This window comes from Bombus vosnesenskii, unplaced genomic scaffold, assembly GCF_011952255.1.
Source record: "Bombus vosnesenskii isolate JDL3184/JDL3185 unplaced genomic scaffold, Bvos_JDL3184-5_v1.1 scf7180000013263, whole genome shotgun sequence".
Taxonomy (NCBI): Eukaryota; Metazoa; Arthropoda; class Insecta; order Hymenoptera; family Apidae; genus Bombus; species Bombus vosnesenskii.
The window spans coordinates 7,911,674-7,925,872 of record NW_022882923.1 but is presented as its reverse complement, the minus strand read 5'-3'; the positions used below and the strand labels follow the sequence as shown (position 1 = coordinate 7,925,872).

General features: G+C 40.9%; 2 protein-coding genes across 6 annotated transcripts in view; both read left to right on the top strand.

The window, feature by feature from the left end:
* The window catches only part of LOC117233354 (facilitated trehalose transporter Tret1-like), a 34,649-nt gene that overhangs the window by 15,599 nt on the left and 4,851 nt on the right, over nucleotides 1-14,199 (top strand). The window contains exons 1-2 of one of the 5 annotated variants that reach the window (XM_033493603.1): nucleotides 13,248-13,302; nucleotides 13,373-13,717. The exons of 1 other annotated variant lie outside the window; for it this stretch is intronic. Coding sequence is in view for 2 of the 4 variants with exons in the window: in XM_033493568.1 (XP_033349459.1) it covers nucleotides 12,028-12,249 (222 nt within the window). In the remaining 2 variants the exon portion in view is untranslated. Of the gene's footprint in view, nucleotides 1-8,778; nucleotides 8,991-12,012; nucleotides 12,250-13,247; nucleotides 13,303-13,372; nucleotides 13,718-14,199 lie in introns of those variants that run through there. 3 more of the 5 variants (XM_033493594.1, XM_033493586.1, XM_033493568.1) reach the window with 3 other exon arrangements.
* LOC117233391 (NADH dehydrogenase [ubiquinone] 1 beta subcomplex subunit 5, mitochondrial) lies at nucleotides 1,156-2,278 on the top strand. The gene is made up of 3 exons (XM_033493650.1): nucleotides 1,156-1,311; nucleotides 1,547-1,758; nucleotides 1,839-2,278. The coding sequence occupies exons 1-3, from the start codon at nucleotides 1,200-1,202 to the stop codon at nucleotides 2,076-2,078; spliced, it is 564 nt and encodes a 187-aa protein (XP_033349541.1). The 5' UTR covers nucleotides 1,156-1,199; the 3' UTR covers nucleotides 2,079-2,278.

Sequence of the window (14,199 nt, the reverse complement as noted above, 5' to 3'; positions counted from 1 at the left end):
ATCGGCAAATGCTGCATCGTCTGTGCGTCATGCGTTGCTCAACGTGTCGAATGCGAACATTTTCAGTAACTCGACGCCAGCATTAATTTCGTCCGAATCAATACCATTTACTTCAATGAGGATCAAGCACTGCACACAGCGGTTGAGATTGATATATAGTCGTCGAGATGTTTCCAGACGACCAACAACATGCTGGATAAATGTTTGACGGTCGTTAGGTGCAAGACCAACATTGTTTTGTTTTGCGAAAATATTTGTTAACGCTAGTTAATACTACTAATAACGTAGTGATAAGATTATCTGTAATGCAAAATCCAATATTGCCAGCAGTAGTAACAACTGGCCAATGATATTACTGGATCAGAAATATTTTGGGCCAAAGAAGACAACTTATACGTGATCATAGATATATTAAGTTGGTAATGAAATTTGGTTTTTCCGTTTCTAAGAATTAATTATCGTTGGTATAGTTTCTATCGTTGGTTGTTTTTTGTTTTCAAACACGATCACGAGAATTTGCAACGAGCGTTTGTAATTTAGAATCGTTTCTCGAGTTCAACTATTCACTTGACCTAACTTCATTGCCGCTAAATGTACCTTTGTATTAGATGGCATGGCATAGCATGGCATGGCATGGAGTCGCGAAAGCTTCGCGCCAATTTATCCGTTTCTCTTTCTTTCTCTCGTTCAAACCGCAACTTATGTACATATAAATACTATATAATATATATATATATTATATTCATTATTATATTATATTTATTTTATATATAATACTATATATATATATATATATATGTATGTAACATATTTTTTACATGAAAGATCACGCTTTCTCTTAATAAATTAAATAAATAATTAATAAATTTCTAACTCAACACGATGCGTTCGTATTTAATTATCTTAGATGAGGTTACGGTACGGTACAGATTTTATCATAAATATACGGCAATTTGGCATAAAAAAATAAATTTACCATCAAAACTACATACGATCCTTATACAATTACTATAACATTCAAATATACCTACAAAATTTATATATACCTATTAAAGTTTCAAATATTTAATCGTATTTGACGTACGCAATTTCAAGTTTCGCGGCTTAAGCAGATTAGATTACCGTCGGTAAAGTAGCCAACGGTGGTTCTTGCGCTAACAAGACAAGTAGTGCGTTCCGTTTTATAGTTACAAACCAAAATGGCTGTCGTGAGTAGGCTTTTGCTTGCGACTAATCGAAAATTATTTCATACGAACGAGTTATTGGGAAAGTTACTACGGAAAAACAACAATTATGCGTTGCAAAACCAAGGTGATGAAGATAATTATGTTTCGTTCTGTAGATAGAACAGTGTATATCGAAGGAGTAGTAGTGTTTTGTTACGCAACAAATTTTCCCACGAACGCGAACACTGTGCCTGTTTACAGAGTTGTTCTTACGAGAATTAAACGTGACCAACGATGACTGCTGGAAAAATAATCAACTTGTTTCAAATAGTCAACTTTGTTGACGAATGTTCAAAAACTGAAAATTTAATAACTTTTAGGAGTGGTAAGACGCATGTCGGATCATCGTGTTATGGAAGTAACTGCAAGTCGATGGCAATGGCACAAAACTAAAGATTGGCTGCATTTTTACATCTTTATGGGCGTTATACCTGCTGGTTTGCTCATCTTTTATTGCAACGTATTTATAGGGCCAGCCACCTTAGAACCAATACCAGAAGGATATATTCCAAAGCAATGGGAATACTACAGGGTAAGACAGCGTTGAAAAAACACTTCTAAATACGTATTACAGGCAAAATTGTTAGCGTAAAACCAATGCTTTTTCTACAGCATCCGATTACAAGATTTCTTTCGAGATATATGTTCCCAAACACACAAATGGAATATGAAAAATTTCTTCACAAAGCCAAGGTAGCTGCAAACAAGAGACAATTGTACATGTTAAAAACAAAAATACTTGAACAGATACAGGACTACGAGGACTATAGATATTGGAGCTTTAAAGATGGTTCTGCGAAAGAAATAATAGCTTTAAAGCAAGCTATAGATAATAGAGAACTCGATGCATAATACATCGTAAGTAACGTAAAATTATCATAAACTAGAAGGAAAATCGATCTTACAGGAGAAAATTCAATAAAAATAACGAAAGACGATCAACTTGTAATCGATTTAGTCAAATGGTTGTTTTAAGCACGTTTAAGTTTTGTAGAGCGTATAGGATTTTGTAATTTAACAGTGATAATATAAATAGTGTACGATATACAGAATTTCTCTGTCTCTTATTTAACACTGTCTTTCTCATTTTTGTGTCATTTCCGACATTTATCTATTTATTTGTTTGTATCGATTATCTATTCGATGTATCGAACAAACGTAGACGTCACGAACCATCGCTACTCTGTCGTTGACGCTAAATCTCTGTGTTGCGCAATAACAGTTACGCGATTCGTTTGATTTATTATGCGAGCTCCATCTTATCACGGACGAGGCACAGAACCCCGTTCCTGGTATATTCGTCTCCGATCTTATTACGTATATCTGCTATCGGCAACCCATCGCTTTTGTTTGCTTTCCGCGCGAAAAGGATAGATGTCGCCACAAACTTTTCTCATTGTCCAACTACGAATGTATATGCATGTGCACACATGCGTAGTAGTGTGGCGAACACTATTCGAATTCGAATTCGAAATCCGAAATCAAAATTTCCATCTTTTTTTAAATAAACTTATCGAAGTTTATTCGCTTATCAGATTAAACGAGATTAAACTCGGTGGAAGAATTAGGTTTAATGAAAAATTGCATTTGACAAAATGTCGCGAGATTTGTACTACACTCGGATAGCTTGGCGCTCTACTTGTTTGGAATGAAACGGTAAGACGGGGCTTAGACAACGTACGATTATCGTCATACGATAGATTAAAACTCCATTCGGAGAATGTCAGGTGTTTAGCGATTAACACGTGAATTTGAAACAAGCGAGTAATTCCAAATACAATAATTCCAGATTCTGTCGCATCGATAGGTTACGAGGATACGAAGCGTTCTTTAAGACACTTTAATCCGCTCTCGCTAACGCACGATAGAAATTTTACATTACTTACGATTAGAAATTACAGCAAGCAAGCAAGCACATTTCTCTTGCTACTCTTTCGATAGGTGATTCCTTTCTTTCATTTCTTTCATTTCAGAGTTGGACTCTAAGAAATCGAGCATCGATTAACACGTGAATTTTTCAGTTTATCGTTTATTCGAGAAATTACATCGCTGTTTGCGTAGCTAGTTTTCAAAGTGAATTCGAGTAAGCGTACGCACCTATGTATATCTATAATCAGGCTTTTTCTTATTTCTATTCTCTATTTTCATCCAAATTAAAACCAAACTTGTATTCATCCCTTACGAACGTACGCGAACAAACATCTTTATATTGGCACCGCACAGCGAATATAAGAAAAATCTGATTCTACTACCTACTTAAACGCTAAAACCTACTTAAACAGCATGTATAAACAGGAGCAAAGGATTGTTTTTATCACAGAGATGGTCCGTTTATCGGTAACGTTCTTGTTATAGGTACCGATATTATTCCCCTCGATCGTACTTGTACCTGCTTTTTAAATAACTAGTCATGCAAATTAATGAAATCAGCATCGCGTCGGTAAAGTGGGAAATTTTATTTCCGGTCGCCAGCCGCAGGTGTTTGTTTTTTCCGCGAGTAAAGTGCTAGTAAGTAAAAAGACGCTGCCGGTGGTGAATCGGTCGTCACGAACCACCGACTCTGCGATTATCCTAGCGGCAAGCTAATGATACGGACAGACACAGGCCGGTGCCAACTCAATCGTCATAGTTAGTGGTCATTGCCAAGGTTGGATCCCGATATCTTGCATAATACCTCGGCGTTCTCTTCTACGATGCGATGCGATGCGATGCGATGCGATGCGATGCGATGCGATGCGATGCGATGCGATGCGATGCGATGCGATGCGATACCATGCGATGCGACGCGACGGAAGGAAGACTGGTCGCCAACGACTTGGCACGTGCATACGCGATATCTACGCTTCGAGCCGTTTCCTCGCGCGAATCCATCTTCAATTATGCCTGCGAGTCTTCGTTTCCCCTTTTCTGTTTTTTTTTCTCTCTCCCCCGTGTCGATTACCCGCGTTTCACGCGACGCTCGCTCGTTATGTAATTCCTAGGGTTCTATATCTATAGTGGAACGGTATAGTAGAGGATACGCCGAGGAGATACACGGAATCTCGAATAGTTGGAATCTGTATCGTACGTTATCGTGGCCGATAATTGCTATTTTATTTGATTTAAGAGATTTACTTTACAATTATAATACCTACCTTGCTATCCAGTCATCTACTCCTTAGTCGATTAATCGCTTACTCGCTTAACCCATGCTACTCCCTAACTATCGCTACTTTCTTACTATCTTACCTAATCCTATCTTTGCTCTTGTTCGTCTTTCCCATTCTTCCCTAGTCTTTTCTCAGTTTCCGTTACCGTCTCCTCGCTGTATTTTTCCGGGCTGCCTGCTATCGTTAGTCCATCTACTCCCCCCACGCTATCCGTATCGTACGTGCGGCGACAAATTTGAATTTACCTTCGATTCCATAAAATTTCCGTAAAAATTACGTACGCTTACCGTACGACTGGTTCAACGTTGCGTGCATGTACTGTGCATGTTATGCATTTCGAATTGCATATTGCTCGACACTATCCTCGTCCGATGGATAATGGAAGGTAATTAATATCTAAATGCGAAGCGTTTACCTGCCACGAGCAAAACATTTTAAAAGTGCCGAGTAATTTGACACGTTTAATCGTTTTTGTTCATTACGAATCCATCTATCGGTATAAAGAGGAAAAGAAACAACGCGATGCCACGCAACTTGCGTTTTACGAGTTTAACGATTCATCGTGATCAGTGGTTGCGGTATGTCCCGGTAGTAAGACGTTGAGATAAAATAATAAGAATTATCCGAGCTTCGATATATTAAAATCAATCTGAATTAATTTGGAATAGCATCGTCAACATTCGGACACGCTCTAAAATAGATTTCTGCGACAAGTTGGGAGACCTATCAATTAGTTGGTTAGACTAGGTTTAAAAAAAATTGCAGCTGGTCGTAATTCCGAAAAGAAAGAGAAATGGCAAAAGTTGGCTTCTACAACTGTTTTTTAATGTACGTTTATGTATTTATAAAGGAAACCTTAAAGAATGGATTTTGAAAATTTACGTCGGTTACATCGTATACGCGTTGGAAATATTATCGTGTTAATTTCGTTAAAATCTGATGAAAATCGTAATTTTTCATCACTTTCGGCTTATAATTGTATGCGATAAATCTTGAGATTCTTACATCCTTCGATGGTTTCCGCATCGATCGATCTCGACGAATGTCTCGGCATCGTTTCAATTTTCATTACACGGGCTGAACAGATAAAAGCGTTAAAAGAGTTGTAAAAGGTGACTTTTCGCGATTCTCTTTCGTTAAATTACAATTTTCTGGAAAATTTGTTTACGCGTCATCCAGTAAACTAATTCGCGTAACGCGTCGCAACAGCTCGAGTCGTTGAATGGAATTTCAACAAATTTTTAATCAAATGCGAGTGACTGTGTCTCGCACATGCGTATCGCAGGACCGTAATCAACATCCTAACGAAGCCAATTTAATTTATGCGTAATCCGTTGAATAGAATGTGTAAATGAAAAAAAGTCGGCTCTATTGCATCATGTTATTAACAAGATCCGAGTGTTTGCTAACTTGTTGCTCGTAATAAACGTTACGAGGGTCATGGTTTAACGAGGATGCAATAATTATACAATAATGATAATTAAATAATTACGTAACCGCATTAGGAAACACGTTCATGAAAAATTTGTACATGCATGGAGAATCGGAAACGATAAATTACGTTAACGCGGGTATATAATACAAGTGTAACGCAGGTTTATCAATATTTATAGAGTATCGCTTGTATACATGCGGAAAGAGTGAAAAAAATGCTTGCTAAAAAATCGTTTTTTTTTTCGGTCAGCTCGTTTCAATCCGATCGAGATATACGTAGAACGTAGACGTATTAGCAGACGGCGTAATTTACCATCAGATTTTATTAATCGCTAGGTTTCGTGCTAGAAATAAGAGGAGAAAACGAGCCAACACCTATCGACGAATACCAGCACAACCAGTCGTTTACTTTGAATTATTCGCGATGGATAAATTCTATGTTATCGATTTGTTTGCAATTTCTATGAAACTCTGTTAAGCGGAACGTTTCTGTCGAATTTCTCATCGATGTGTGACTTTGGTAACTCCGATCAAGCAGCACCTAAATTACTCTTTCCATGTACGGTGAACGGTAAGTACGTAACCATGCCGCGTTTAATTATAAGATACACGGAAATGGCTAATTATTTAAAAAATAAAAAATAAAACATCTATCTATAAACTATCGTGTGGCACTAACGATTATGTGGCAGGTTGTAATCTTACCGATATAGTTAGAACGCTTCTATCATCGGTGTAGTCATCAGGGTTGCGCAATAATACCAAACGAAACCTGATACGTTGTCCGTTTTCCGGAAATTCCTCTCATCTTTTCCTTCCTCTTTCTTCTCTCCCTCTTCTTTTTTCTTTTTCTTTTTTCCATTTCAGTTTAACACTTTTTCAGCCTCGATACCGAACCGATGGTTATCGAGTTAATGGTCGTCTTAACAGGATCGCGTAACGAACACGTTTCGTTTCGTCACGTGAGAAAACAGCGTTGGCGTTCTCTAAATCGAAATTTATCGTGTTGCGTAGAAAAGACGGAATCGCGAATTCGGCGACGACTAGTGCTAGGTAAAAAGGGTAAGATTATCTCGTCGTTGTCTTCGTAATGTTCGTTAAGAGGACGGAAGAAGGGATAAGAGGAAGAGAGGCTAAGAAAAAACAGAACGCGTCGGCCGCTCTCTAATTTCAATCTGCTCGCTTCAACGCCCCGGCATTACGAATTGTCGCTGGAAAATGATATCGCCGATTAAAAGGACGTCCTCGGCGGTTACGTCGCGATTTACTGCTTGCCTTGGCCCCTCAGAAACCAGGTGATGAATTCGCCACGGACTGATTATCCGATCGTTTTACGCCCACAAATCAAAAGCTATCACAGTCTGTCTCTGTGCATCGATTCTTATGCTGCCAACGGCCACGATATCGCATCCCGTTTTAGGATTCTTGGATTCTAGGATCGAACGACCATCGACCATATATCGTGCCGATATATTCGTGTTACACCCACGACTGTTTCAATCTCTGTCACGATCTTCAAATCGTTTCGTTCTGTTTTCGATTTTGTTTGAACCAATTTTAGCCCTCTCGAAATGAATTTTTCTCGAACAGTGACCCGATACCCGCAGTCATACGATAATACTCGTGTGGCAGACTCGTTGTCGGTCAAATCTGAGAGAAATCCCATCGATCTCGAGTAGCTGTCATTCGGAAAGTTAGCCTCGTATTAAACGTCGTATCTAGTCTCGATCAAAAGGATCGAGAGAATCTGCGCCATAAGATTACAGACATTCTTTTAACCATAGAAAAACGATCGAAAGGATGCGGAGCAGCTGTAAAGTACCTTTGTCTTTTTCTTTATTCGCGCTTATAATCTAGCTGGTAACGGCTATTTTATAGGTATATTTGTAATATAGGTCACTTTAGTCGTTTCAAGTCGGACCAACGTTATTGTCAATATTTAAGGTTCCCAGCGGCGTTGTTTCCGCGGAAACGTTTGCCGTTAGCGGCAACGCTTCTGCTCGTATCGATGAAATTCTTCCAGTTAGATCGACGATGCGGCTGAATCGGCGATCGTGAAATTGCGACGAGTTCCTACGACCGCGATACAGTCCATTGTTCGAATTGTTTCGTATTACGTCGATATTACGCGATATCATTTTGCACGCGAAAAATCGATCCACGGTCGGCTTCTCCATCGTTTCCTCGGAGCCGTCTCCGTGTCGCGCGTTTCTAGCTCTCTATACAACGTTATCGCAATCGTCGTCATCGTCGTCGTCGTCGAACGTCGACCAATTACCTTATACTTGTCTATACTTGTGCCATAATTAACAACTAGAGGATAAATTAACGAGCAACCGATCTACCAGTTGTAAGAGAAGATCTCGTAAAAGGTTCGCCGAATCCGATGCAAGGAAATAATGGCAGTCGCACGCGTCACCTAATTAAGCTAACGTAATAATACAACAGCGTTATCGACTCTTGCATTTTTCTATGTTTTCCTGCTTTCTTGCAATATAGCATTATCGACCTGTTGAACGATTTACATATTTCGTAGCCTGCTAGTCCATAGATAATCGTCTTTCGTCCCGTCGTAAATTTACGAGACAAACAACTTTTTGTTATCGCATTCACCAGCTATCGGGCAACAGCGAGTGCCGTAGTTACTTCTCCCTCTCTATCCTCCTTTTTCTTTTACCGATCGAAATTTCTTCTCCTGCCGTTCACTATCTGCTTATCTAAATTAATTGTCGTCGTTTACGCGTCGTACGTGGCAGCATTGGTTGAAACATCGATTACGATACAAGAACGTATGCTGTCTATTTTCGATCGTTCTAAGATCCAGAGATTCTCGATTTAACAACGGTAGTGCGTTTCACGCTGTTTGCGAGAAAAAATGCGACTAGATTTGTAAGCGTCAATAAAGAGAGAGAATGAAAGAAAAGAATCTTGTTAGCAATGTAAGGTCAATCGTAATCGGAAACGGAAGGCTTCGGAGGGCTGCCGCTTGGATTTACATAAAAGCCATTCGTCATGGAGATAGCGGCTTCCTGAGTCAAACAGGTCCTTGGACTTGTTTCCTGGTTTAATACAGTGGCGTTAATACAGTCCAACTTTCGTTCATTCGCACAGTGGTCGATCAATGGCAAGGTCTCCGAGGGGAAGCAAGTGTCTGCTCGAAGAAAACATCGGCTCCCGATACGTATGTACTTGCAGCGATCCAGTATTTCAATCTTCCATACAAACAGGATACGACGAGCGATACGAGGGCTCTCTCGGTCTTACGTAATTTCGCGTTTGAAATTTAATTAGCGCGACCGTACGAAACGTTCTTCTAAATAAATTTGTCTACATTTATTTTGCTTTTACTCGCACGGCTTTTTACATTTTTCCTCGGCAATTTTACATTGAACGAATACCAATGGCAACTGTATCGATATTCTTGCATCTGCCAATGGCTCAGAGCGGAAGAGAACCGATCGATGTAACGAAATCAACATCGTCAACGATCGTTCAGTTACGGTTTTCCGATTTTTCGCACGGAGAATTGTAGGTCGATTAACACGATTAAACGATCAATAAGAAGAGATGGTGACGATAGAGATATTCTTGATTCGTCTTATCTCATGGAAAAGAAGCTAAAGTTGAGTTAAGTGGCGCGGCGTGTGTCGTTTAACCGATAAAATTTCTTTCCGATATATTTTGTTATATATAGCTTTGATAGTCGGAAAGTTGTCGTCGATCGTCATCGGGATGCACCAAACGGTAAAAAGTAAAGGGAACGCGGATTTGCAGCCGGTGACGAAACAACGAATAACTGACAATGAGCAATCGTTTGTAGAAGAAAGGTATGTCGCGCAAAGTATTAAAGGAAAAAGAATGCTTAAAAAAGTAAGCTACGAGTTGATAAAAAAAGGACAGTGACGAACAGAATTTATCGGTCGGTTGTTTACAGTGCGATTAGAACGGCGAGCAATTCTGCATACCTTCGAAAAATGTTCGTATACGTATAGTATAGGTAAATAATACGGCATTTCATGAATTCTAAATAAAGCGAACCAGCAAACTGTGCACCCTCGTGTCCCATCCTTTCATCGAACGCGCAACGACCGGAAAACATCGATCGGCCGACACAACCAACTTAATCGTAATAATCCGATGCGATGGTTCTTCGTGTAACGTGCATCAAATTTACAGATTTATCGAATAATATCCGGCGCTTTAGTTACGAACGGATGATTCTTTCGCTCATCGTCGAATCTGCGACCGTCGTAGCATACGCTAAACGTTAGTCAGAGAAATATAAATAAGCGAATAATAGACGATTACTAATCGCAAAGTGTTGAACGCAAAGAACTTGCAAAAGAATTTTAAATTGAGACAAAACGATGCGAAGATAGCGATAAATAACGACAAACATCTCAGATTAGATTAATAGAGGAGCGTGCGTTATAGCGATAGCGGGTACAATGATCCAGAAGTAATTGCTAAATCGACGATACTTTTTCAACGTGTCAACGTGTTTTTGCTTCTCCTTCTTCCCCTCTTCCTCTACCTTGCTTCTTTACCTTCTTTGCCTTTTAAACACGCGTAAACGTACAGCTGCTGCGTTTTACGCGTGTTTAAAAGACCAAAGAAACCTAAACATTGGAACATATTATCCCTACCTACGGCACTCTTGTCCACTCATCTATCGTCCACGATCTTTGGCGATTGAGAAATAGCACTGGTTCGCTTATATAACGAGAAGCTGGAAATAAGACTGTATGCAGGATGCGATTATTCGAACACGTGCTTCCAACGCGTCAACTATCCACAAAAATGACATGTCATTTCGTCGCACACAATATACGAGCAATGTTGCAAAGTTAATCCGTAAAGAATCGACGTAAAGAAAAGGAAAGAATGGACGGTCTTTGAGAATATTAAACGTTTATCTACCATCTAGATAGCTTGCATTCCCAAGCGGGATTTACATACGTTATAGACTACAGAGGTTTCTCGCGTTCATCGATCACTTTCGTTCAAGGTAAGACGACAGTGCTTCGCTTTCCTTTACAATTCGATCCGCGAAAATGAATCAGTGCGTGGGTTAATCGAGATCTATAAAGAGAAGCAGAGAGAGAGAGAGAGAGAGAGATTTGGGATCGATGGATCAAAATGTACCAGTCTACCAGTTACAATGTACCAGTTACTATTTCACGGATATAAGCACTCTCGTTCCCATGACGCGACATTTATCGAGATTCATCGGCGGCTCGAGAGGCAAGATTTTTAGGTCAGACAGAATTCTCCTTGGAAAAATCGAGTTCGAAGGCCCTGGCGATCATATAACGCTCGACTGATGAAAAAGTGATTCAAAGAAACACCGATCGTAAAGGGATAACAAGTGGTCGATAAAGAAAAGGATACTTGCAGACCTCGACTGCGTGTATTGCACCCCGTACCCCGTGCCCCGTGCCCCGTGCTTCGTGCTCCTTACGGTGCAACAGTGCAGCGCAGCGCAGTGCAGTGCAGTGCAGTGCGGTGCGCACGATGATGTCTCTCGTAACGGCGGTCATCATATCAAGATAAATACCATATTTAACACCTTGCTTTTTCCAACGTATCCAAATTGAAACATCGGAAACATATTTGTCGAGGCCAACAACTAGCAGCCAATAACGCAACGATGCGACGATTCCATGTTTAATTAGCAATAATTCCCGCAAACCATATGGAACCATATGAAACCATATGGAACCATATGGAATATAAATATACCAGCGCTCTAATTATTTACCGTAAAGTTGAAATAATCGCGATAAACTGCTCTATTTATTACGGTGCTAATGAAATTTCAAAATGTTTCCTACGACGCGTTCCAACAAACGGTAAAATATTTAATATAAGCGGTAAAAATTAGTATGCTGCTATTACAATAATATACATTATTTGCTTTCTTGCTTCTTTAATTATGACAATCTACCTGTATAATTAGATATATTTAGTCGGTCACTCGCATACAGCCGACTGTTTCTCGATAATAGAAACGTTCGTTGAAAAATTGCGCGGTACAAAAACGGTGAAAAATATCGCTGCTTTACGATTTACATCGCGTCGACGAGCAACGAATTTTTTCTCCAGCAAGCTCGTTCGTCGTCTCTCGAATATCGACTACACAGCTAGCATGCGAACCTGTTGCACGTTACGCGCCTTCTTATTAAACGCAACCGTTGACGCTTACAGTCGTCAGGAACATGGAGCCTTTTGTCGCGAACGCGCAATATAATTGCAGCTTTTACTGGCAAACGCGTGGACAGTACGTAACCCGATCATGGTCTCGAATCTCGCGGATCAAAGACTCGATTGTATCGCGAGCTTCGTTAGACGCAGTTTTAGTCGAGATAAGGTTCGTCCGTCACAGCGAGCAGTATCGTATTCGCGGGACAACTCCGCTAAAGCAGCGAGCCACTGAACAAGTAAGTAAGTAAGTGTTCTCGGTATCCTCGTCTCCTTCGCGACCGTTGCCAGCCGTTCGAAACGTTACAACTTAAAAGAGTGATTTTAAGAGTGATTTAGAAGAGTCGATTTTGTCAGCCGATGATAAAATGCTTTAAAATCGGACATTTCCCAGAACGCGGAACGCGAATGCAGACTTCTTAGAAAGACGAGTCGCTACGATAGGGCGTTTCGCAGCCGCAGAATCCGCTAATAACTTTCAGTGACGCGCAATTATCGTGTTACCATCAGGAAACACCACCGCCTTTGTAAAAAATCTCTGTGGAAAACATCGATTGTTCGATGTAAAAACGTGTAAAAAAAAAAGAGAGAAAATAGAAAAATGCCGCATTTCCGAATGCTCGTAAAAGCATGATCGTCGCATCTCGACGCCGTGTCTTCCGCAAGTTGGATTCCTCCCACGCACGAATCGAGGATCGGCTATTTTTTTAGGTCGTTCGACTCGTTTCACCTTGCAAAACGATAGCTCGCTGCGAAACGAAGCAACGCGACGTACAAGTATAGTTTAGGGGTCGGAGAAGATTTCTGGTGGTGGCAAGAGAGAGACGGAGATTGACAGAAAGAGAGTTAGAGGGGAAGAGGGAGGGAGAGGGAGAGAGAGGGAGAGAGAGGGAGAGAGACCTCGAGACGACCCTGGAAGGGCGGTTCGCGAAGCGCCGTTTTGAGAGAGGCGCCTTGCCGCCACTATAAATGCGAACGCGCCGGCGAAAATCATCTCAGTGGCGAGTGAGAAGCGAAAAAACCCACGGCGGACCTCCTATGTGTGTATATGTCTGTGCGTGTTTGTGTACGGAACAGTCTCGATGAATCGGAAGCACGTGTGTAGATCGTTGGTTCGCGGGTTGTCGCGATTTTAACGCGGAAGGAGCAAGAACGTTGATCGTCATCGGTGCGGCGCGGCGTGGCGCGGCACGGCGCGACGCAGCGCGGTGCGGCACGGCGAGGACTCGGGTCGCAATCGAAATAACTTTGATCGTAGCTCGTGTTCTCCGCCGTCTTCCGACCTGCCACAGGTGCATCTACGTGTTCCGTCGTCGCCGTGCTGGATCGTTACCGCGGTTTCACAGCATCTTATATTTATAGGACACAGGATTCGCAGTGGCGAAATCCAGTAGCGGAACATCCTTGCACCGAGACAGAGAACTGCCGCCGATAAAAGTGATTTACGATCCTTGAGCTGACGATCGGCCTGATACGAGGTTACCGTGAGAATCCGCGTTCTGCTCGCATTCTACTCTCCGAACGCGTTGTAAATCGTTCGTCGAGCGAGGAATGGGCCATTGGATCGAACGTGCTACCTACTATCACCGGGGCACGCAACATAATCGAAATTGAACGAAAAGGAGGGAAACTTGAACTCGGCTTGTCACGTCCTACGTTCAATACGTACAACTTATTAATATATATACTTATTAATATATATCAAAGGTTAGTATCTCCTTACATCAATCTTAGCTATCTTAAAGTTGCTCTTTTCAAGTATTACATTAGCTAATAAGTAACAGATTAGGTAAATAAATATCGTACGATGTATCTTATCGTGGATCGTTGCGATATCGTTGCGTGGATCGTTGTGCGTGGTCGTTCACAAATTTGAAATAATTCGGTATGACTCGGTCCGATTTCAAAACGGATCGCGTATCGAGAATAAAAAGAAGACGCGCGTTACCTGTCGCTTGAAATCGCTGTATACGTGCACGTGCATACTTGCCAGTATGTATCGTACCATTGTACGTACACAGATAGCTGGTTGTATTACGGATGGCGGTTACGTTAACGCCGTTAATGCGTCCGACGCTTAGACATGGTTTTTTTCTTTTTTCTTTTTTCTTTTTTTTTTTTTTTGGCGTTAACGAATCGTTTTTCTATTCTGCGACAAATTAACGATAACGATGACGATCGATCGGTAT